The sequence below is a fragment of the Schistocerca nitens genome, chromosome 9 (assembly GCF_023898315.1).
Source record: "Schistocerca nitens isolate TAMUIC-IGC-003100 chromosome 9, iqSchNite1.1, whole genome shotgun sequence".
Lineage (NCBI taxonomy): Eukaryota > Metazoa > Arthropoda > Insecta > Orthoptera > Acrididae > Schistocerca > Schistocerca nitens.
Genome location: NC_064622.1, coordinates 400,153,490 through 400,178,273, shown reverse-complemented (window position 1 = coordinate 400,178,273; position 24,784 = coordinate 400,153,490). Strand labels below are relative to the sequence as shown.

Here is a 24,784-nt window from a genome sequence, read left to right as displayed (position 1 = left end):
TTTCTATCGAGGAATTGAGCCATTGGTAGACCGTTCTGAAAGTTGTTTACAGAGATGGTGCCTGTGTTGAAAAGTAATGTCAAGCGTCTATGTCACTTTGAAGTGTACTGCAGCATTCGATAAAAGTTACTTGGCCTGCCATAATAGTGTACAACTTACTTCTTAAAGTGTTCTCCTAACAAACTGAGTCTGTATCTAGTGCCTAAAGGTACTTCTCATTGCAGAATCCAAATTATAAGCCTTACATGAGCATTGTAGTCGTGTAATACTGTGTATCACTTTGGAGTCACATGGCCACTTCAACTGTTTCTTAAAATCCGTACCGCTTACCCGATAATTATATGATGGTGCTGAACGTTGACCAACAGCTGTTGATACGTCTCGTCTATCGAACTGTCTGTATGAGGAGTTCTTCCCTACAGAGAGTCAGGATATGGCAGTTCCAACAACGACGGTAATTTCTTGGTAGACTGGAGCTTTGAGTCGCTGGTCTCGCACTCTGAGGCAGGTAAGAGCTGCAAGGGCGGCCCAGTTCCAGCGGTGAGGTTGTCGTTGAGGACCGCCAGCTCCGCGGAGACCTGCAGCATGAGTGCGATCAGCGAGACGTCCACGAGCACCGTGGTCTCAGACACGGCCCATCCAAAAGCGAACTGTAGGCAGTACAGGATCTCGTAGACCGGCGACGGTTGGGTGTCGAATGGCACCCACATAGGAATGGGCAGATCTCGCCTGACTGGTAAACCATCTTCAGACCTTGGAGCCGTTATGATCCTGATGATGGGAGCAACAAACCAGTACGCTGAGTTCACTCGGTAGGTCACCTGGAGAGGTAAAAAAGTAAGGCACATCAAGCAACGATTAAACAAAAAATACCAGAAATAGGAACGTTCCTATATCATTGATTTGCGTAATTCTGGATACCTTTCATTAACAAGTATTTGTAACATTTGCGTCAAAAAATGGCTACCTTCTATTCTGTAATGTACAATACAGTGCCAGCCTACTGTAGAAGACAGAGGGAAGATGGCGTTGGATGACATTGCACTTCCAGCATGGAACCTGGGTGATGTGGTTGTCAAGAGTCACGCAAGAGCTAGGCAGCGGTATATATATGTGACGCGTCGTGGCGTGGAAGAAAAGATGTCTTGGCAGGTCGCTGGAGGAAACTGGCACCACAACTACACAAACTATATATATATATATATATATATATATATATATATATATATATATATATATAGGTTAACTAAATTTATGGGGCACCGACTGGCCGGAAGAGAAGGCAGCAGACCTTGTGTCGCATGTTGCAGACCAGAGCTGGCAAATTAGTCGCGGAGGGGAGGTCACCAGGAGCAGACTATGTGCATTGTATCTCCTGCTTCTTACAGTATTTGTTGAATGTCTTGAACTAAAAGTATAATCGGTATCGGTGGCCTTGTTGATTAACAGAGCGGAAGTGGCTGTCGTTAATTACTGTCAGTCTTAATGTTTGTATCTGCATATTCGCTATATGTTATTCAGAGGTCTTGTTGAGGGTCGTTGAATGTGAATGTGATGACGACGCTACAGTATACACTGGTCAGCCAGAACGTCATGACCACCTACCCAATAGCTTGTATGTACACCCTTGCCAAGGATAACAGTGGCGACGCGTCGTGGCATGGAAGCAAAGATGTCTTGGCAGGTCGCTAGAGGAAACTGGCACCACATCTACACAAACAATTCGTCTAATTCCTGTCAATTCCGGGGAGGGGGAGCTTGAGCTCTGACACCACGTTCAATCACATCCCAGATGCGTTCGGTCGGGTTCAGATCCCGTGAGTTGGGGGGCCAGCACATCAATCCGCCACTGTTTTCCCCGAACCAATTCATCACGCTGTTGGCCTTGTGACGAGACGCATTATCTTGCTGAAAAAAGCAACTGCCGTCGGGAAACAAGATCGTCATGAAGGGGTTCATGTTGTCTGCAACCAGTGCACGATAGTGCTTGCCTTGCTCGAGCTCCGTTGCACCCGTGGATGCCATTGTGAACATTTCCTAGAGCATAATGTAGCCGCCACCAGCGAGTCTCCACCCGCGATACAGATGTCAAGGAGCTTTTCCCCTGGAAGACGACGGATCCGCACCCTCCCATCGGTATGATGAAGAAGGTATTGGAATTCATCGGACCATTCAACGCTCTTCCCCCGCGCCAACGTTCAGCGTCGATGGTCACTTGCCCATTTCACTTGTAGCTAGCTGCCAGTCTCGTGGTACACACACGTAGGACGTCGGCTGCGGAGGCCCTTCGTTAGGAGTGTTCGGTGCATTCTGTGATCAGACATACTTGTGCTCTGATGTTAGTTCCACCACAGTTCGCCGCCTTTCCTCTTTTAGCTGTCTGCCCAGCCTACGACGTGCGACATCTGTAATGAGGAATGGCCGCCCTACCCCACAACGTCTGGACGTGGTTCTACCATCATTTCTCCAAGTGTGGAAGACTTTCACCACAGCACTTCTCGAACACCCGACAAGTAGGGCAGTTTCCGAAATGCTCGTGCCGAATCTCCGTGCCATCAGAATCTGCTTTCGATCATAGATTGCGCTCCTTTCCAATGCTGCACACGGACAGCTCGATACTGCATGCACCGTGCGCGTGTCTGACTAGTTCCTCGCCAGGTGACTCTGCTATCGGCTGGACGGTTTTATATCGATAGTATGTCGGTCGTCACAATGTTTTGGCTGATCAGTGTTCAAAAATGGCTCTGAGCACTATGGGACTCAACATCTGAGGTCATCAGTCCCCTAGAACTTAGAATTACTTAAACCTAACTAACCTAAGGACATCACACGCACCCATGCCCGAGGCAGGATTCGAACCTGCGACCGTAGCGGTCGTGCGGTTCCAGACTGTAGCGCCTAAAACCGCTCGGTCACCCCTGCCGGCGCTGATCAGTGTGATTAGATAACTATACATCATCCCTTTTAAAATCGTTGTACGCTCTTTACTGTCTTATTCAATAGTTGAGGATCCCCTTCACAATTCACCATTGAAGTTATATCTCCGCCTCCAGATCGCACGAGCCCACGACCAGCACTTCCACTGCAGCGAAAGGGGCATCATCTGAAAGAAGCAGATCAGATCAACAACCGCGAGATGTGAAGGACTTGTGTGTCTTCAACGACGATCTCGTGTACAGTCTCTCTGGTACGAATAGAGACTGATACCGGTCTTGCCAAAACGGAGTACTGTATATATCTGTTAAACTCGTAGTACCGTAAGAAATATCAAGGGACTTCAAAAAGTAATTTATTCGTCATTACTAAGACAGGCCAAGTAACTTTTACTAAACGTTGCACTACACTTGAAAGTGACATAGATATGTGACGCTATTGTTTGAACATAGTCAGCAAGTCTTTGTTAACAATGGTAGAAACGCTCCACCAATCATTCAGTTCACCGACGATAGAAATCCTCTCCTTGGTCATGCAGCCATTCGAGAACCACTGTGTGAACATCCTCATCATTTCTACCCCAGATCCCGAAAGGATGGGAATCGCATGCTGCGAGACCGGGACTATCCGATCAGCCTCACCCAAGCCTGTGCGGCCTTAGTCAAACTGTTGGCACCATTTCACTCCGGCTCAACGCGACATTGCATCTAGTTCGTGTACCGCCAGAATATCATGGCGAATCTCTTTGAAGTTCACCTTTTCTCACTGCAAGAACCTTACTGTCCCATGTGCTTCAAACGTTTCCATTTGCCGCGACATCGCGGTCGGACACTGTGATGCATGTGCTATCCGTACCACAGCAAAATAGTCTCTGCAGGAAACCAGGAAAGACGTACAGTCCTCTCTGCTGACAGTGTGCCATTCTTTCGCACCAATGGTCTTAGCATGGGGCGACATATGTAACTTTCTTTGTGAAGTCCTTACGTGTCAGAGCGTTGGTCATGGGATGGTATCGGAGAAATTATAATTTTTTGTTCTTTAAAAATTGCTTATCCTAAACCGGTGCTTTTATGATAAATAAAAGTTTGGGATGACGCCGTGTAATAGCGGCACATATAGGTAATATATAATTTATATCTAGATTTATATCTTGTTTGCAATTAGAATAAATCTATCTGATTTACTGCCTACGTTTGTGTTTCATTTTCTACTCAACTTGGTTCTTGAAAGCATAGTAACACATAAAGCAGCATGTCTTCAGTGTGCCAAATAACACAGAAACTAAAAAGCGCTTAGTGTGGTCCGAAAATTCTCAATTTCGCCTCTTTTCTAATGATGCAAGGCGTCTAGTGCACTGGCGACCCAATGACACGCTCAACCCACAGTGAATGGAGTGTATAGTTCGGGTTGGAGGTCGTTTCGTGATATTATGAAGGTGTTTTTCGTACTAAGACCTAGAGTCCACTCACTCAAGCTACCGTGAACATACATCAGGGTGTTTATTTCAATATTTTCCGTGACAAAGTTTTGTTGTTTGTTTTACTTCTTCATGATGAGTCTGCTATTAAAACTCCCGCCTTCTAAGGTGACAATACCCATCTTCATAGGCTTGAACGAATATGTTCTTGGTTTGACAAACACTCAGGTACTCTCTCATACCTCTTCTCACCAGCTAAATAACCCAATCTTAAGGCCATAGAAAATGTCTCGTACTATTTGAACAACCGGTGACACCTGGCAATCAGCATCCCCGAAATTCGCTGGCTTTACGAGATCTGATCATCAATGAGTGGCTTCACCTGCTTAAAGAACTTGTTGACCTTCTTCCTCCCCTAATTAAAGCCTTTATCAAATTCAGAGGCAGCGGTACAGAGTATTGGTGTGAAAACTTCTTGGAGTGACTAAATTGCTTATTAACAGTGATCTACTATTATTGTTCCCCTTCCCTCTTTCCATTTTCCTCTTTTGCCAATCCTGCTCAAAATTTAGACAGGAACGTACCACAGAGCGGGGCTTACCTGCAGAAATCGATGCATTTTGACAGCGGTGGCGTGGTTACGGGCCCTGTGCCCTGCATGGTCAGCAAAGCGCTGACGGGACACCGCCAGCTGCCGCAACAGCTCCGTCACGCGGGTCCCGTCCAGCGAAAACGAGAACATCTGCACAGTAACACCAGGTGCGAGGCCGTTAACGAAGACAGTGAATTTCACTAACCCTCACACTCTTCCACATCTCACTACTGCTTTTGGTGGTGGAAAATATAATGGAAAATGAAACACATATTATTTATTTATCTCTGTAAACTCTCTGCCCATACATGAACTCGAGACACTGTAGCTTACGTTCCATATCCTGTTACCCACCTCTACAAGGAACATTTCAAAATATTAAAAAATTCCCCCTTACGGAACATCTACGGATTTCCATCTCTTTCGTTAAACTTGAGTTAACCACATAATCGTTTCCTCCTGACTTCCAATCATTGGAAGTTGACGTGTATCTACAGCCCCAGTCGTGCACTTATACACTTTCCACATCCTCTCCCAAAGAAACTTTAATCTGTTCCTATATCCGACCATGAAACCTTCCTGGAGTTACATCCATCCTCCCAGATTTATCAGAAACCCTATTCTCCTCTCATTGCGTGTACTGTTCTTCTTCTCATTCCTCCCATTCTTTCCAAAGACAACTCACTACTTTTCGCATTCCACGGCATCTGTAACTAACCCACATCAAATTTCACTTCAAAATTTATAAAATCCCACTTTTCATCCATCCTTATTATCTGGTAGTCCTCATAACAATCGCTTGCGTCCACAATAATCATAAACTGTGAAATGAGCGTATAACTTAAAAGTTTAGTTATTTTTCTTTTAATTACTTAGCTAAAACAGAGTAGGGGTTTGATAAAAAAATGTTATACAAATAAATAATAATAATGATGATGATTATAAAATATCCAACTTACCACATAACACCTTCACTTAGTATTCTTTCTTCTTTTTTTTTTCCTTTCTAGAAATACTTACCCCCAAGCTATGCATGGCACAATACTAACACCTCTTCCTCTTTCTGAGCTCAACATCTCACTCATTATGGAGGGATGCTGACTCAGTTTTTCAGGATAGCAAATGGGAAGTAGCGGTACAGAAAATGGCTCAGAGATCACCAGTGTATGTGTGTGTGTGTGTGTGTGTGTGTGTGTGTGTGTGTGTGTGTGTGTAGTGAGTGAAGCGTTATGAAACAATGTGGGCATAGTGAGTACAGTGACTGATAGTGAGATATGATTGAACAATGTGGCATTACATTACTTAATACGTTATTTGTAAAAAAAAAAAAAATTGTATACCAGAAGTAAATGTAATGATTGTCTCTAACTAGAAGTCTGTAAATATACGTGTATACGAATTAGCTTATTTTAAATTGATTTAAATTTCCAAATGCTTTGACATATCTTATATCCTTGTAAAAAGAGATCTGCAGATGAATAAAGCTACTACTACTACTACTACTACTACTAACATATAATCAAAAAATCGCTTTTCACTAAACTGAGAACAAACAAATCTATCTTCAGAAAATATTAAAAAATAACATATTGTCACTACAATCATCAACCTTAAACCAGCCAGCCGCTGTGGCTGAGCAGTTCTAGGCGCTTCACTCTGGAACCGCGTTTCTGCTACTGTCACAGGTTTGAATCCTGCCTCGGGCATGGATGTGTGTGATGTCCTTAGGTTAGTTAGGTTTAGGTAGTTCTAAGTCTAGGGGACTAATGACCTCAGATGTTAAGTCCCAGAGTCCTTAGAGCCACCAGCCTTAAACCAACGTGGCCACTGGCCACTCAATCTATTAAGCATCCAACATAAGGCCAACCCTAGACTGAAACAACTAAAACAAATAAATGTGCGCACGTCAGTCTTGCTTCCTTCCATTACTTCTCCACAATCACCCATTCTCTTCTCTGCAAATTCCATCTACATATCTCCTCCCAAAAAATTCTCGATATCCCTCCAAACTCTTCAACGTAATGCCATCCACCTCAATTTTTTCATCTGTCCCCACCTAAATCATTCAACGTTTCATCATACTGGGCTCCCTCTCCTCGGCCACAGCGAACACATGTACCCTACATATCTCGCAAACCAACAAAAACATTTGCCTCCCCACTTATTTCCAGTGATGATAAGCTGTCGTTCGTACACCAACGCATGGCTCTCATGCAATGCTCTCCCAATGCAACTTCAACAGACTCATTAGGCAACGGCCTTGCCAAGATGGTAACACTGGTTTCCGCTCGCTCACCAAAGTGAAGTGGGGCCAGGCTAGAGCTTGGATGGGTGACCGTCCAGAGAAAACTGGTAGTATTCAGGACACGTATGTCACCGAAATGGCGTCCAATTGAAAGACTTGCACCACGCCATGCTGCCACATCACATTTATTTATTTAACAGACTCATTCTGTCAGACGACGAAATCCTCCATGTCACTAAATTCTTTTGTTATGGGCCACACTTCCGCCCCTCCCTTCTCTTACCTTTTCGTCCCTCGCCATGACCTTTGTCCAGCCCTCTTACAAGACCCACGTACACTTATCCCACTTTTCACGCATTCCTTCCACAACCGCTGAAATTCAGCAAATCTTGTGAATTATGCCGACTCTTTAGCAAGTCAGCTACAGTTTACAATATAAATTATTCAAAAAATAAAAAATGAACTCCATCACCTACTTACCTGAAAATGAATGTGGCCGTCGGTTAAAGGAGAAGATGCAACGAAAGAATAAGGTGAATGAAGCTAAAAGAAATACAATAAGCTAATTGAAGACAACTTTTCGAAGACAGAATAATGTCACATTCAGAGGCAGCGATCATAATACTCCTTTTGCCATGAATATTTTCGGATATAGATCACAGATGCACTTTATTAAGATTGCCGATTTTGGAGTGTATATTATGAACATGAAAATTACGACACGATACTTTTTTATTGAGCAGTCGAAAAAATTAATCTGAGTCTGACGCTGAACCCGGGTACCACAATAAAGTGAATATGCAGTCAACGGCTGAAAATATGCTGCCTTACACGAAAAAAAAGGAGCACCCAAAAGATATGGTCGGACGTCACTGTAATTTTGTACACGCACACAGCATCTGTGGGTGTGTAAATGATGAGTTACTATTCTCTGAGACAGGTAGAACGGCGACCAGAGTGCAATAGTGTTATTCGTGTTTAGTGTTCTTACCTGGCCTTTTAGGGTATATGAGGGGTATGAAGAGGGTCAGATGTTGACTGAGTGCTGTGAGGGAAACAGAGATGCTGCGGACTCTTGCGAGACAGCTTCATCAGCGGTTTACAGAGTTCGAGAGGGGCGTCACTGTGGGAGGCTCAATTTGGCGGGATTATCGAATAGAGCAGTATCCAGATTTATGGGGCATTTGGATGTGACAGTGGCCCGCTCTTAGATTCTATTAGAACTTAAGGGCAGGCGTGGCATCAGTCAAGATTCTGGTCGACCACGTCTGACCACCACAAAGGAGGATCGCTTTATTGTGCACCAAGCACAACATGTCCCTTCATGTCTGCACCTACTATCCGATAACAAGAAATAGACTCCCTGCAACGTTTTGCATCCCATAGCAGTGGGCGAAGTCTAACAGCAGGCTAAGTAGAAACTTATCTTCCCATCCACAGGCTGCTGTCAACACCAAAATATAAACGACTGCGTTTGGAGTTGTGGCACGACAGAAACATGAACTACTGATATGCGGTGTCGCATTGCGTTCAGCGATGAATCGTGGTTCTGTAGCACCCAGGATGACCATCATCGGTGAGTGCATTGGCGACCTGTGAAGATGTCCCATTCTTCTAATGCTTCGGAGAGACAGTGGTGTTACTCCTGGCGTCACGGAGTCGGGAGCCATCATATATGATTAGTGGTCATGGCTGGTAGAGATTGAGTGAATTTTGATGGCACAGTGCTACACCACGAACACCTTGCGTTCTCAGGCCACAGTATTGTGGTGAATTTTTCAACACGACAACGCTCGTCCACACACGGCACATATTTCTATGATGTGTCTACGTGATGTTGATGTACTAACGCAACCTGCAAGATTCCTAGACCTCTCCCCAGTAGAAAATGTGTGGGACCACCTCGGACGTTCCAGTTGCCACTGGGGTATCAAGGACCAAGCAGCTTACTGTAGGACAGGATACAACTACAAGCGATATGCGTCTAGTGATATCTTGTTGAAAGGTTCACATAAAAGGTAGGGCTCAAACACTGGCTTTAACATATCAGGAATGTAAACGGCTTGTGCCCAGATTACCAGCTGTGCTTACGAGAAGTGTTCAAGTTGTGTACCCAATGAAACCCCGAACCATCCTACCAAGTGCTGGGCTCATATGACATGACGAATGCAGTATGTCAACGTCCATTCTCCTCCGAGTCTCCACACATGGATACATCCATTGAAATGCTGTACATAGAACGGAGACACGTCTGAAAAGACGACGTGGTGTCTTTCCCGTGTCCACAGTTGTCGCTGGACACACAGTTGTTGGCGCGCCCCTCTCTGCCGCCGTGTCAAGGGAAGACGCGACAATACTCGCCGAACTGACACTTCGTGGTGCTCTAGACGCACTGCCCAAGTGTATACCTGTGTCGCTGAAAACAAGCCTATTTTTCGACTCAACGTACAGGTACGTGACATGGCTGTGCGATCCCGCAAGACGGAGTAACAATAGACGGTGATGCAGCTAAGACAGCCCACCCCAAATACGAAGGTAGTTCGGTATGTCTGGTGCTTTTCAGTGAAAGAATGGAACGCTTTTGTTGTGCCTCCGTGGTTGGTAAGCCTGATTACTCCAAGGATCTTATAAAGAATTTCAACAATGTACAGCGTAAGTTTCATTGTTGACAGCTGTCTGAATTGGTCAGTGTGTCGACTGCGATTGAAAACGGAGAAAACTCAGTTTAGTGCCGTTATTAAACATTTTCATTTGAGGGGCTGGACTGGCGCACAGATCAAAATAGAATGGACAAAGTTCACGCGATCTCTGCACCATAATTGGAGATCATTTACTTCTGGATTAATGAATTTAAACATGGTCGGACAAAAACCGAAGACGAAGTGCATTCCCCATCCAATCGAGGTCACAACAAAGAAACCATAGACGAAATCTATGACATAGTAATGCAAGACCACCAAATAAAAATTCGTGAGGTTACTGATGCTGTAAGTATCTCAGCTGAGCGAGCAGATAATATCCTGCACGGAGAAGCGGCTATGAAGAAGTCATGTGCGAGGTGACTGCCGCAATTGCACACAGTGGACCAAAAGCGCATCCGGTGCAACATTTCACCACATTGTCTGATGATGTTTCATCGCAATCCGCAAGACTTTTTGCACCGATTAGTGATTGCTGGTGAAAAACACTAGTCAAAACAAAGGACAAAGGCTGGTGAAAGTGCACAGAAGAAGGCAAAGATTATATTGCAAGCTAGTAAGGTGGTGGGCATTGTTTTTTGGGATTCCTAATGAATAATCCTCACACATTACTTGGAAAAAGACAGGACCATAATTGGATCCTACCATGCTTCATCATCGGATCGTTTGACACTTGCATTGACTGAAAAAAAAACAAGGTTGGCACGAAAAAATGTACTCTTTCACTGGGATAATGCTCCATTCCACACTTCACCGCTACCCATGGTGAAAGTGCGTGAATTGAGTTCTGAATTGGCTCCTCATACACCCTATTCACCAGACGAGGCCCAAGTAACTTCTTCCTGTTCCCTAACTTGAAATTTTGGCTTGTTGGGAAGAAATTTTCATCAAATGAGGCAGTTATAGTTGCAGTCAACAAGTATTTTGTAGAGTTTGATATAACCTATTTTCCTGATGGAATGAAAAAGCTGGGGGATCACTGAAGCAAGTGTACATACCTCGACGGAGACTATGTCAAGAAGTGAGGTGACGTGTTTACGAAACAAACATTTTTTTTCTTACTTTTCTTTTTTTACCAGACTTATCAAATCACCCTCGTTTATCTAAATGAATAAACATACCGAGATGTAGTTTTAGCCAAGTTACAGCGGAGGATATGGCCAATTTCTTGACGTTATAAAGTAATTCTTATCGTTTATAGTAGCCGAATTACAACAACGGCTTTGTTTTTATCTAACGGAACTACATAATTTTTTCTGTGGAATATGAAAGAAGCTTGTAAGAGAACTCAACGACATAACATCTATGGGACTTGATCAAATAACATCCACGAAACAGCGCTGCAAAACACCGTCCCGCCGTCAGGAGAAGCGGTTCCACAAACAAACGTCTGCCTAATTATACGAAATGTAAGCAAATACGTTAGTCACACATGGTTCTTGTGTTTACCTGTGCACTTGAAGTCTACTGTCCTGTGTTTTGGAATCAGTCAAAACATTCTCGTAAAGCTACTGAGACATTCACACTGTATACAGACGAAAAAGTTAATATCACTTATATCAAATATCACCGAACTGTTACAGCAGCGGTGCGGTTGTATACTGAAGAGTGTCCAGATCGTGACAAACACTCACAATCTGTCTTTGATAGTGTTACAAAACAAGTTCTAGAAGCTGGGAGTGCCGAGAACGAAACACGCCAAGGAGAAAGAAGAGCAACTGATGAGAGAAAGCAAATTAACATTTTAGCAGCGGTAAAACACAATGCAGATGTCACCATGTCATTAAGAGGCAATCCGGAACTACGAGAGGGAGTGTTGTATGAACATTACACTCCATTGCATTTCATCGTCTTCATATTTCGCTACGTCTACAGTTTCCTGGCAACGACTTCCATAACTGGTTATAGTTATCCGAATATTATCTCCGAAAAGTACAATGAGATGCAGTACGTGTATAAAAATTTTGTTTAAGGAAGAAGCATCATTTACAAGCCATTGTGTACTGGTTGCCCTGCGGAGAACAACATTTACCCACATGGAACTACGGGCAGTGCAATGAATTAAGACATTTATGATTCTTGAACGACGTACCTAAAAATGTACATAAAACTCAGTTATGGTTCAACGTAATTGTATTTCAAAATAATATCGATTTATTATGTATATTATTGTTTTTCTATGTTAAAAATATTAATGGCTGTGAAACAGTCGAACGTTTTTATGTACTATTCTGGTCTTGACCTTGGAAGAGGATGGAAGTGAGAGACATTGCATGTGTATTACGTCGCAGTTTGGTTAAATATATGTGTTTATTTGCTCTTAAAACTTTTATTTATGTATTTTTGGCATCCCTGCATGTTAGGAAACTAAAATGTACTTTTTTTAGTATATCAGAACGCACAATACAGCGCTAGCCTATGAATCATTGTTGACAGCCATTTGCGCGGTCGCAACGTCTTGTTTGAAAATTACCAATATTAAAGAGCAAAGAACCGCGGCATTAGCTAACAAAACTTGAATTTTTACTATATTATTTAACTTCAATGTGATTTTGATTTACTTGCAAAGATAAATATTAATTTTAATTAAATTTCCGTGGTTGCCGCATAACGTCTATCTTTTATCTCAGCTACGTAAATTCACAAAAATTAACTTAATCCGAAATGATACCACACAATAATGTTTCTGGGCAAACCCATGCTATTAAAGCAGTCTTAATTTCAATGAAATTACAATGCAAAAAGAACCTGAGATGTTTTGTTAACATACTTATGTGTTTAATATTGCGGGAATTAAACCTTCAAATAATATTTCCATGAAAAGACTGTGTAATTTTGCCGCGATAAGTTTTGTTGCCACTTTAGTGTGTGTTGCGTCATTTGACGTGTATTTATACGAATATGTGCCTACAAATCATACAGTTTAATGAATTGCTCATGTACACACAATTAAAGCACGCCACATGTCGTACAGAATGGAACACAACAACATACATATTTAAAAAAAAACACAGTGGACAATTGAATCATCGTAATATGCACTGATTGTCAGTTAAAAAGTTCGCTGACTCAATAGATAAAATCATCGCTCTGGGTCTATCAAAGCCTCGTGCGTTTTTTTCAAGACCCGCGTAATTGGACACTATGTTATTGATGAGAACATAAATACACTCAAGTATATCGATGTGTAAGATATCATTGTGGTACCAACATGACGGCTGTCCCTCCCATTACGCACATGATGACAGATCCTCTTAAGAGCACATTTGGAGAGCAGTGGCACTACAGTTCAGGAAACACAAAATGGTCTGCACACTCACCGAGCGTAACACTTGTATAGTTTTATCTGTGGCGAAAATTTAAACAAGATTCGGAAACACCGACGACCCCCGAAGGCTTGAAATGCTGTGCTACCGTTAACTCCAAGTGAATTTCAACGTGCGGTATAGTTTCCCCAGAATCGCTTTATACCGTGTAGCAATGCTCGAGGTCAACATTCAAAACACTTAGTATGACAGCCGCGATAGTAAACACGAGAACCGTACATTAATTATATATTCGCTTATATTTGGTATGAAGCAGGCGCTTGTGCAATCTCGTCTCCTGACAGCGGGACAGTGTTTCTCGATGCTGCTATCTTGGTACTATTTGAAAAAGTTCCATAAATGTTATGTCATTAAAGTTCTCTTAAAAGCTTCTTTCAAATGCGACTGAAAAATTATAAAGCTGCAAAAAGGAAAGAAAGCCCTCGTCGTATGTTGACGACTATAAACGATAAACGTTAGTTCCGAACGTCAGATAATTCGAGATATTTTCCGCTGTAATTTGGCGAAAGCGACACATTTATTCAGTCTGGATACATTTAGGATGACCTGTCCGGGCGGCCTCATCCTGCATATCTGTCCTCACGCGCGCTGGTAGTGTGACTCCCTTGAGATTCTGCATGGGTTTGTGTATTGCCCTCCTGAGGCCATCGACTCCATATTCGCACTACAGTCGTAGGATCGCGATCAACCCGAGCAGCAACATCGACGAAGTATGAACTACAGACTCGACAGTCCACAATCCTGCCGCTATCGACCTCTGATACATGCGACCAGTCATTTCTCCTTCTTATACAACGCGTAACGCGATCTTCTCGCAAACACCCAACATTCAAATGCGATTTCTGATTGAGAAAACAGATGCTTTAATTTTCCTAATATAGGGTGTAGATCCTACATTTTTGTGCAGGTAAGCTGAAAAGTTAATGATTTGCATATCTAAGCATCTACTACACTTCATGTCGATGTGACGTCCTTTGCACTCCACTTCCTTGGCGCCGCATTTTCAATGATTATCAGTGTACATTCACGCGAAGTGTGAAACGGAAACTGACCCTGACATCTAATTACGAAACATCTACAAGGCGTAGTGCTGGGTTGTCTGACACGCCCAGCGGTTAGTTTCAACGGACTAACGGATCATTGTCAGCATCCGAAGCGATTTTAAGACATCTGTATGCGACCGTCTGACTTTCGTTCCGTTGTAATTGCCGATACTGCCGTTTTTATCTACGGCTGTCTTCGGCACTGTACAACTTTATTGATGAACTACGTGCCTCAAGGCACAATGCCTTGCCGCAGTGGTGACACCGGTTCCCGTCAGATCACCGAAGTGAAGCGCTGTCAGGCTTGGTTACCACTTGGTTACCACTGCAAAAGCAGGTGCAGTGGCAAAGGAAATTTGCGCAAGGCATTGAGTGACATACGAAGACGTTCAGGAAGAACTGTTGGTGTTCAGGACGAAAAGACTCTGGGAAGAAGAGTGACTTTGTAGAGGTGACCAGCAACTGCCATCAGTGGAGCCGAAGAGGGTGGTAGACAAAAAGGTAATTACAACGGAACAAAATGTCAGACAGTCGCATACTCAAATCTTAAAATCCATTCGGATGGTGACAGAAAACCTTCAGTCCATTGCAATTAATCTCTGGGCACCTCAGCTCCCAGAATGAAGTGGTGTGAGTTCATCTGCAACTTCTTAGCAGATAAAAATTGCGAACCGGTCTTGCACTCGAGCTTCCAGTCACTGAGGCGAGACGATACCTGGTAACACGCCCCAGGATTTGGCGCTGCTCTTCACACCTGACTTCCCTGTCAACGAGATACACCTCCCTCCCCCCCTGCCCCCTCGCCCCTCCCAGTGTACGGTGTGCCGTATTTTGGAACATTGCACCCACTTTCTACAGCTGGTGCCTCCCGTATATAAAAAGAGTAAAAGGACGAACCGTGAAATTTGCAGACCAATATTCATAACGTGTGTTGTTGCAGAACTTTGGAGCATGTTCTGAGTTATAATATAAGAAATTTCCTTGAGAGAGAAAGGTTTCTGTCCATTAATCATAGAAAGCATCACTCGCTCAGTCTGCCGTTTCCTCGCACGATGTCCTGCAACCATGGATGAAGGCCGACAGCACAACAGGCAGATTCCTAGATTTGTACGTCTGACATAGTGTCACTGATGACTGTTAACGAAGGTCCGAACATACGGAATGATTTATGGGCTCTCATATATGTGAGGGTTTCGAAGACTTTTTAAAGTAAGTTGTACGAGACGGTGAGTCTTCATCGGAGATAAAGAAAGAAGGGGTTCAAATGGCTCTGAGCAATATAGGACTTAACGTCTGAGGTCACCAGTCCCTTAGAACTTAGAACTACTTAAACCTAACTAACCTAAGGACATCACACACATCCATTCCCAAGGCAGGATTCGAACCTGCGACCGTGGCGGTCGCGCGGTTCCAGACTGAAGCGCCTAGAACGGCTCGGACACTCCGCCCAGGTCGGAGATAAAGGCATCGTCAGAAATTCCTGAGGGAAGTGTGACATAACGGCTCTTGTTCTGTACGTAGGAGAGCTATTCGGAAAGTAAGGTCAGTTCGGCCGCGAAATGGAAACCACAGTGAAAATCAGAAATGTTTTATTTGCCACAGTTCGCTACATCTTCCAGCTACTTCTATACGTGGTCATAGCTCCGACTTAGACATACACTCCTGGAAATTGAAATAAGAACACCGTGAATTCATTGTCCCAGGAAGGGGAAACTTTATTGACACATTCCTGGGGTCAGATACATCACATTATCACACTGACAGAACCACAGGCACATAGACACAGGCAACAGAGCATGCACAATGTCGGCACTAGTACAGTGTATATCCACCTTTCGCAGCAATGCAGGCTGCTATTCTCCCATGGAGACGATCGTAGAGATGCTGGATGTAGTCCTGTGGAACGGCTTGCCATGCCATTTCCACCTGGCGCCTCAGTTGGACCAGCGTTCGTGCTGGACGTGCAGACCGCGTGAGACGACGCTTCATCCAGTCCCAAACATGCTCAATGGGGGACAGATCCGGAGATCTTGCCGGCCAGGGTAGTTGACTTACACCTGCTAGAGCACGTTGGGTGGCACGGGATACATGCGGACGTGCATTGTCCTGTTGGAACAGCAAGTTCCCTTGCCGGTCTAGGAATGGTAGAACGATGGGTTCGATGACGGTTTGGATGTACCGTGCACTATTCAGTGTCCCCTCGACGATCACCAGTGGTGTACGGCCAGTGTAGGAGATCGCTCCCCACACCATGATGCCGGGTGTTGGCCCTGTGTGCCTCGGTCGTATGCAGTCCTGATTGTGGCGCTCACCTGCACGGCGCCAAACACGCATACGACCATCATTGGCACCAAGGCAGAAGCGACTCTCATCGCTGAAGACGACACGTCTCCATTCGTCCCTCCATTCACGCCTGTCGCGACACCACTGGAGGCGGGCTGCACGATGTTGGGGCGTGAGCGGAAGACGGCCTAACGGTGTGCGGGACCGTAGCCCAGCTTCATGGAGACGGTTGCGAATGGTCCTCGCCGATACCCCAGGAGCAACAGTGTCCCTAATTTGCTGGGAAGTGGCGGTGCGGTCCCATACGGCACTGCGTAGGATCCTACGGTCTTGGCGTGCATCCGTGCGTCGCTGCGGTCCGGTCCCAGGTCGACGGGCACGTGCACCTTACGCCGACCACTGGCGACAACATCGATGTACTGTGGAGACCTCACGCCCCACGTGTTGAGCAATTCGGCGGTACGTCCACCCGGCCTCCCGCATGCCCACTATACGCCCTCGCTCAAAGTCCGTCAACTGCACATACGGTTCACGTCCACGCTGTCGCGGCATGCTACCAGTGTTAAAGACTGCGATGGAGCTCCGTATGCCACGGCAAACTGGCTGACACTGACGGCGGCGGTGCACAAATGCTGCGCAGCTAGCGCCATTCGACGGCCAGCACCGCGGGTCCTGGTGTGTCCGCTGTGCCGTGCGTGTGATCATTGCTTGTACAGCCCTCTCGCAGTGTCCGGAGCAAGTATGGTGGGTCTGACACACCGGTGTCAATGGGTTCTTTTTTCCATTTCCAGGAGTGTATGTCGTAGCGTTGTACCAGCTTTCCAATATCCTTTTCATAGAAGTCTGCCGCCTGTTTTCTGCCAGATCTCTACCCTGATCTGCAGCTCATTGTCTGTGCCAAAACGCTGTCTTCATAACCAGCGATTTATGTGAGCAGAAATGAAAATCACATGGTGATCAACCACTTCCTATCGAAAACGCTGTAGGAGCGTCCTCTTTGTCCCAGCACTGTGTGACCGAGAACTGTCACGAAGAAGCAAATGCATGACAGTTACGTTGCGTGGACTCCATGAAATCAGGCGAAATCTGCCGCAGGCACTTGGCGGGAAACACGATTTTCTAGGCATTTTTACGTGACCACTATGCGCTCAGAAATGAAAAAAGCGACGGGCATACTAGAGGCACTGTCCAACACATCTCTGTAAAGTTTCATCAGATTTTTACTGTGGTTTCGATTTCTCGATTGATCTGATCTTACTTTATGAATAGCCGTCGTATACTAATGATCAGACGGACAGGGTGAGCAGAAGTCTGCATATGTTTGCTGATGGAGCTGAAGTACTAATAAAACACGAAGAGTAAACTAAAACAGCGCTATACTTCGCATTCTCCGTATTCTTTGGTCCGTTTAAATTTGTATTCTCCAGCAAATAAATGTCGATGTTTTGAACTATTTGGACGACACTTTACCTAACTTTTCAGCAGCGTGGTTTGGCTATTAACAAAATTTTACCGTCATTGCTAATTTATTTAGCTAACTGAGTCGTGATTCATTCAATCTTCTCTCCTCTATAGTTGTGTATATTCCGACTTTTTGTAATACAGCATTTCATAACTTCACTTTCTCTGTCCACTACTCAGCCAAGCGATGTGATGTCATGGTGTGTCTAGTGTGTAAACATGTCCTTCTAATGTTGCCAGATGTCACGATTTCAGCGGCACGTCCAGATTTTTGTAAGCATGTTGACCAGTCGCGCCAAATGTCCCGACGTTTGGGCAGTGTTAACAATTCGAAACATGGTGAGTATGCACTTCAGAAATGGTGAAGAAAGTTCCGAAATGAGATTCTGAATGCGTCGATGGTGGTAACGAAGCAAATCATAACCGGAGCTCTAGAACATTTTAGGGCTTATTACTGATTAGCCGGCCGAGGTGGCCGAGCGGTTCTAGACGCTTCAGTCCGGAACCGCGCGACTACTATGGTCGCAGGGTCAAATCCAGCCTGGGGCATGGATGTGTGTGATGTTCTTAGGTTAGTTAGGTTTAAGTAGTTCTAAGTTCTAGGGGACTGATGACCTCAGATGTTAAGTCCCATTGTACTCAGAGCCATTTGAACCATTTATTTTACTGATTTTTATCCATCTGTTCCGATAATTAGCAAATTTATTGTGCCAAATTCACCCGTGTTTGTTACGAACTAACAGGGGGATAGACACTCGAGGCAGAATTCGAGCCTACGGCCTTCTGTGCAGCGCCGCAGTCCATTAAAACATTCGCCACCAGAGGTCGGCGATTCCATGATTTTCTATTTATCCCGAATACATCCCCAACATTTTTGAGAGTGCACCGCCTTGTCACAATGTACAAGTTTTATTAGACATTAATATGGGGTACATCCACGGCCTGAAATTTGCTGGGGACGCTTTCAGCGAGGTGTCTGAATGACTGCGTGGGAATGACAGCCCATTCTTCCTCAAGAGCCGAAGCCTGAGAAGATATTGGTGCTGGACGGTGGGATGTGAAACGTTCTGACTCATCAAAAAGATGTTCCATCGGCTTCAGGTCAGGGCTATGGGCAAGCCAGTCCAATTCGGGAATATTATTGTCCACAAACCACTGCGTCACCGATGCTGCTTTATGACAAGGAGCGATGAAATTCTAATACAATCATCGTCCCCCAACTGTTCATGTACACAGTGCTGTTAAATGTGTTCATGTCCTTCCGCATTTACTACAAAATATATTAGCAATTGGGAGTATGGATAACCATCAGTTGCATAATGGAATGACGACAATGAAAATTTACGCCGGATCGGGAGTCGAATCCTGATTTCCCGCTTATCGCGAGTGGCTGCCTTACCATTAGGCTACCCACAAAATACTGAAGGGTCATGCAAAATCACTTGCGCACCTATACTGTTTTCGTACTAATAGCAATATTATCAGCAGCTTTATACACTGTCAGGCGCGAATGCCTTCTCCTCCTATAACAACGCGGTCTCTCTGTAAGTCGTTCAATGCTGCTGCAAGTGTGGCTGCTCGACGACTGACGCCGTCTTTCCATTTCAGATTTGTGAGGTGTACAACAGAGTAGTGGTACATCTTATCATGTGTCCACAATACCTCTGGTTCTTAGGACGAGGAATCATGGCAAAATAAATGAGTCAGAATCTGTGTCTGTATGGGTTAAAGGAGCACTTAATTGCATCAATATTAAAGTTATTTGAGATTACCTATATAGCACGACTCACGGCCAGACTTAAATTTTCATATTTTCGCAACCATTTGTCGACAACCTGTCCTCGTGCATCCATTATGTATATTCCCGCACAGGTGAGTCATTTTACATGAAAGTCGCGTGTCCGGTGTTCGTGGATAAATACTATATTGTAGTGCCTGCATTATTCTGAATTACGATGCGATATTCCTTCGGACATGCATGCATGTCCACTGCGACGACTACAGCCGTTATGAAACACATCAAATGTATTCGGAACTCACCATCTGCAGCATCGTCGATAGAATCGACTGTGGGCCTTTGGTGCAGAGCAGAGTGGAGGGTCTGAAGCAGAGGCTCAGGCGGTTCTGTGACCGTGAAGGCTGCAGATTCCTTGACTTGCGCCATCGGGTGGTGAGATTCCGGGTTTCGCTTAATAGGTCAGGAGTCCACGACACACAGGATGTGGCTACTCGGGTAGCGGCGGCTGTGTGGAAGGGACTGGGTGATTTTTTACTTAGAGGGTCTCAGGAAACCACAGAAATGGCGTCCTTCTAAAAGAGGACAGGTAAAACACAGTCAGTTGTAGAAACGATCGATATTTTAGTTGTAAATAGTCGTAGCTATGTTGGGAACGAACCAGAGCTCCAAGCCCTAATAGAAGGCACTGAAGCTCAACTAGCTAGAGGTACAGAACGTTGGCTTAAGTCGGAAATAAGTGCAGCCGAAATCTTTTCAAACGCTCTAACAGTGTTCAGAAAGGATAGATTAAATACAGTTGGTGGTGGAGTATTTATTGCTGTCGGAGGTGGTTTGCCTTGTAGCGAAATTGAAGTAGATAGCTCCTGCGAAATAGTATAGGCAGAGGTTATACTTAGGAATCGGATAAACTATTAATTGGATCGCTTTACCGACCCCCAGACTCAGAATATATAGTTGCTGAACAGTTCAAAGAAGACTTGAGTCTCATTTCAAATAGGTACCCCACCCATACAGTTATAGTCGGTGGTGACTTCAGTCTACCTTCGATATGCTGAAAAAATTATACGTTTAAAGCTGATGACAGACATAAAACGTCATCCGAAATTGTAATGAATGCTTTCTCAGAAAAGTATTGTGAATAATTAATTCATGAGCCCACTCGAAGCGCAAATGGTTGCGAAAGCATACTTGACCTCTTAGCAACAAATCCTGGACAAATAGTGGTTATCGTGACGAATACAAGGATTAGCGTCCACAAGGCAGTTGCTGATAGGCTGAATTCCGTAACACCTACAACAATCAAAAAGAAACGCAAAGTATATTTATTTAGAAAAGCTGATAAAAGTTCTCTTAACGGCTTTTTAACAGACAGTCTTCACTCCTTCCGATCTGATCATGTAAGTGTAGAAAAGTTGAGGAACGTTTTCAGAGAGATAGTATCGACAGCAATTGAGAGATATATACCACATAAATTAATAAGTGATGATACTGATCCCCCATGGTACACAAAACTGGTCAGATCGCTGTTGCAGAAGCAGCGAAAAAAAGCATGCCAAATTTTAAAGAACGCAAAATCCCCAAGATTGGCAAAGTTGTACAGAAGTTCGAAATATAGCGCGTACTTCCATGGGAGATGCTTTTAATAATTTCCACAACGAAACTCTGTCTCGAAATCTGGCCGAAAACCCAAAGAGATTCTGGTCATACACAAAGCACACCAGTGGCAAGACGAAATCAATGCCATCACTGCGCGATAACAACGGTGAAGTCACTGATGACAGTGCCACTAAAGCAGAGTTATTAAACACGGTTTTCCGAAACTCCTTCACCAAATAAGACGAAGTAAATATTCCTGAATTCCAATCAAGAACAACTGCCAAGATGAGAAACATAGAAGTAGATACCCTCTGTGTCGCAAAGCAACTTAAATCACTTAATAAAGGCAAGGCTTCTGGTCCAGATTGTATACCAGTCAGGTTCCTCTCAGAACATGCTGATACAATAGCTCCATATTTAGCAATTATATACAACCGCTCGCTCACACGAAGATCCATAACTAAAGACTGGAAAATTGCTCAAGTCACACCATTACCCAAAAAGGGAAGTAGGAGTAATCCGTTGAATTAGAGGTCTTTATCACTAACGTCGATTTTCAGTAGGGTTTTGGAACATATGAAGTACCTCGAAGAAAATGATTTATTGACACATAGTCAGCACGAATTCAGAAAATACCGTTCTCGCGAAACACAACTAGCTCTTTATATTCATGAAGTAATGAGTGCTGTGGACAGGGGATGTCAAATTAATTCAATATTTTTAGATTTCCAGAAGTCTTTCGACACCATACGTCACAAGCGTCTTCTAAGCAATCTGCGTGCCTATGGAAAATCTCCTCAGTGGCGACTGGATTCGTGATTTCCAGTCAGAAAAGTCACAGTTCGTAGTAATAGACGGAAAGTCATCGAATAAAACAGAAGTAATATCTGGCGTTCCCCAAGGAAGTGTTATAGGCTCCCTGTTGTTCCTCATCTATATTAACGACACAGGAGACAATCTGGGTAGCCCTCTTACATTATTTGCGGATGATGCTGTCAATTACCGTCCTGTAAAGTCATCATATAACCAAAACGAATTTCAAAATGATTTAGATAAGATATCTGTATGGTGCGAAAAGTGGCAATCGACCCTCAATAAAGAAAAGTGTGAAGTTATTCACTTGAGTACTATAAGAAATCCACTAAATTTCGATTACGCGATAAGTCACACAAAGCTGAAGGCTGTAAATTCAACTAAATACTTAGGGATTACTATTACAAATAACCTAAATTGGAACGATCACATAGATAATGCTGTGGGTAGAACAAACCAAAGACTGCGATTCATTGGCAGAACACTTAAAAGGTGCAACAGCTCTACTAAAGAGACTGCTTATACCACGCTTATCCGCCCTATTGTGGAGTATTGCTGTGCGGTGTGGGATCAGCATCAGGTGGGGTTGACGGATGACATCGAAAAAGTACAAAGAAGGGCGGCTCGTTTTGTATTATCGCGAAATAGGGGAGATAGCGCCACAGACATGATACGTGAATTGGAGTGGCAATCATTAAAACAAAGACGTTGTTCGTTGCGACGGGTCCTTCTCATGAAATTTCAATGACCAGTTTTCTCCTCCGATTGCGAAAACATTCTGTTGGCACCCACCCAGATAGGGAGAAATGATCATCACGATAAAATAAAAGAAATCAGTGCTCGCACAGAAAAATTTAAGCGCTTGTTTTTCCCGCGTACCATACGACAGTGGAACGGTAGAGAGACAGCTTGAAGGTGATTCATTGAACCCTCTGCCAGGCTCTTTATCGTGAATAGCAGAGTAATCAAGTAGATGTAGATGTATATGAAAAATCGGAAATTAGTTACAAACTATGGTGTGCACACATTTTATTCAACATTAAACGTCACCAGATATTCGGATCTAGGTTGCGACATGTTCGATATGCCTGCCATCACTGGCGCTGATGTGGCGCAGTCGAATAGCGAAATTTTGCATGACCAGTTAAGGCGTCGGAATATCGATGCTGTCGATGACCTCCTGAAGGCTGTTTCCAGCTCAGCAATGGTTTTGGGCTTATTGCTGTACACCTTGTCTTTAAATACAGCCCCACAAAAAGGAGTCGCATGTGTTCAGATCCGGGGAATATGAAGGCTAATCGAGGCCGACGCCAGTGGCCTCTGCCTACAACAGAGCCAGAATGCGGTCCCCAAGAGCTCCTCCAGGACGATGGGGTCGAGCTCCGTCTTGCATTAAACACATCTTGGCGAAATCAGGGTCACTTTGGAAAATGGGGATGAAATCATCTTCGAAAACCTTCACGCACCGTTCGGTAGTCACCGTGCGATCAAGGAATATCGCACCGATTATTTCGTGACTGGACAATGCACGCCCCAAAATCACCCTTTGAGGTTCAAAATGGTTCAAATGGCTCTGCGCACTATGGGACTTAAATTCTGAGGTCATCAGTCCCCTAGAACTTAGAACTGCTTAAACTTAACTAACTTAAGGACATCACACACATCCATGCCCGAGGCAGGATTCGAACCTGCGACAGTAGCAGTCACGCAGTTCCAAACTGTAGCGCCTAGAACCACTCGGCCACCCCGGCCGGCTCACCCTATGAGGGTGAAGAGACACCTCGATCGCGAAATGCGGATTCTCAGTCCCCCAAATGCGCTAGTTTTGCTTATTGACGAACCCATCCAAATGAAAGTGGACTTTGTAGCTAAACCAACAAACTAACTCGCATCATGAATGAGATTTTCACTCTGCAGCGGAGTGTGCGCTGATATGAAACTTCCTGGCAGATTAAAATTTGCCAGGAAGTTTAATTCCCATCATTCCCCGCGGCCAGCAATGCAGGTTGAACTTTCTAATGCAAACCGTTCAGACGTTATGACGATTTTATTTCATATGGTTCAATAATTGTCATCCTGTATATTATAGGCAAATTCTTATTGATGATAGAAAAACAATGCCCTCTTTTTTTTGTCCTGTTAATTTTTTAAACCAACGGTCCGTAAGTCCCAGTTTCCTGCAAATTGATCTGCGAACACTTGACCCTTTTGACGATGACTTTCGCATCTGGTCACTTTTATTTCTGAGAGAATAAAGTCACTATGTCTCTCTGGACCAGATTCGTTGAATTCAATAACCATTTTTTAGAGATATATGTTTCTGCAAGAAAAGAATTTTTTTGTTTGCTGCATTTTACTAGATGTCAATGCACTCTCATTTACTACCTTGGAAGTGAGCCCGATGTCGGTCAAGCAGTTGTAAGCGACGAAAGAGATTTGCGGGAGATCACTAGGGGTGTTCACTATGAAGCTGCCGTTGACCATAAAGAGGAGTGCGATGTGTGAGACCATGGCGAAGGCGAGCAGCAGCCGGTGGCGCAGTCGGCGGCCCGGCGGCGGCACCCACAGCCCCAGGAGTCGCAGCTCCCCCAACACCGACGACAGCGGCCACGCCAGCTCATCCTCGTCCTTCCCCAT

The 24,784-nt window shown here is 44.3% G+C and overlaps 1 protein-coding gene across 1 annotated transcript; it reads right to left on the bottom strand.

The window, feature by feature from the left end:
* Positions 1 to 416: 416 nt before the first annotated feature.
* On the bottom strand, positions 417 to 24,784 carry LOC126204269 (uncharacterized). The gene is made up of 3 exons (XM_049938658.1): positions 24,533 to 24,784; positions 4,953 to 5,093; positions 417 to 821 (listed from the first exon to the last, which is right to left on the bottom strand). Exons 1-3 carry the CDS (start codon positions 24,782 to 24,784, stop codon positions 417 to 419), a joined length of 798 nt encoding a protein of 265 aa, XP_049794615.1.

Excerpts from the sequence above, each read along its gene's own strand:
- LOC126204269 (XM_049938658.1), bottom strand. The coding sequence starts at position 24,784 with ATGGGGAAGGACGAGGATGAGCTGGCGTGGCCGCTGTCGTCGGTGTTG. Across the intron at positions 5,094-24,532 it reads ACATCGGGCTCACTTCCAAG|ATGTTCTCGTTTTCGCTGGA; the intron begins GTAGTAAATGAG and ends GTTACTGTGCAG. Across the intron at positions 822-4,952 it reads AAATGCATCGATTTCTGCAG|GTGACCTACCGAGTGAACTC; the intron begins GTAAGCCCCGCT and ends TTACCTCTCCAG.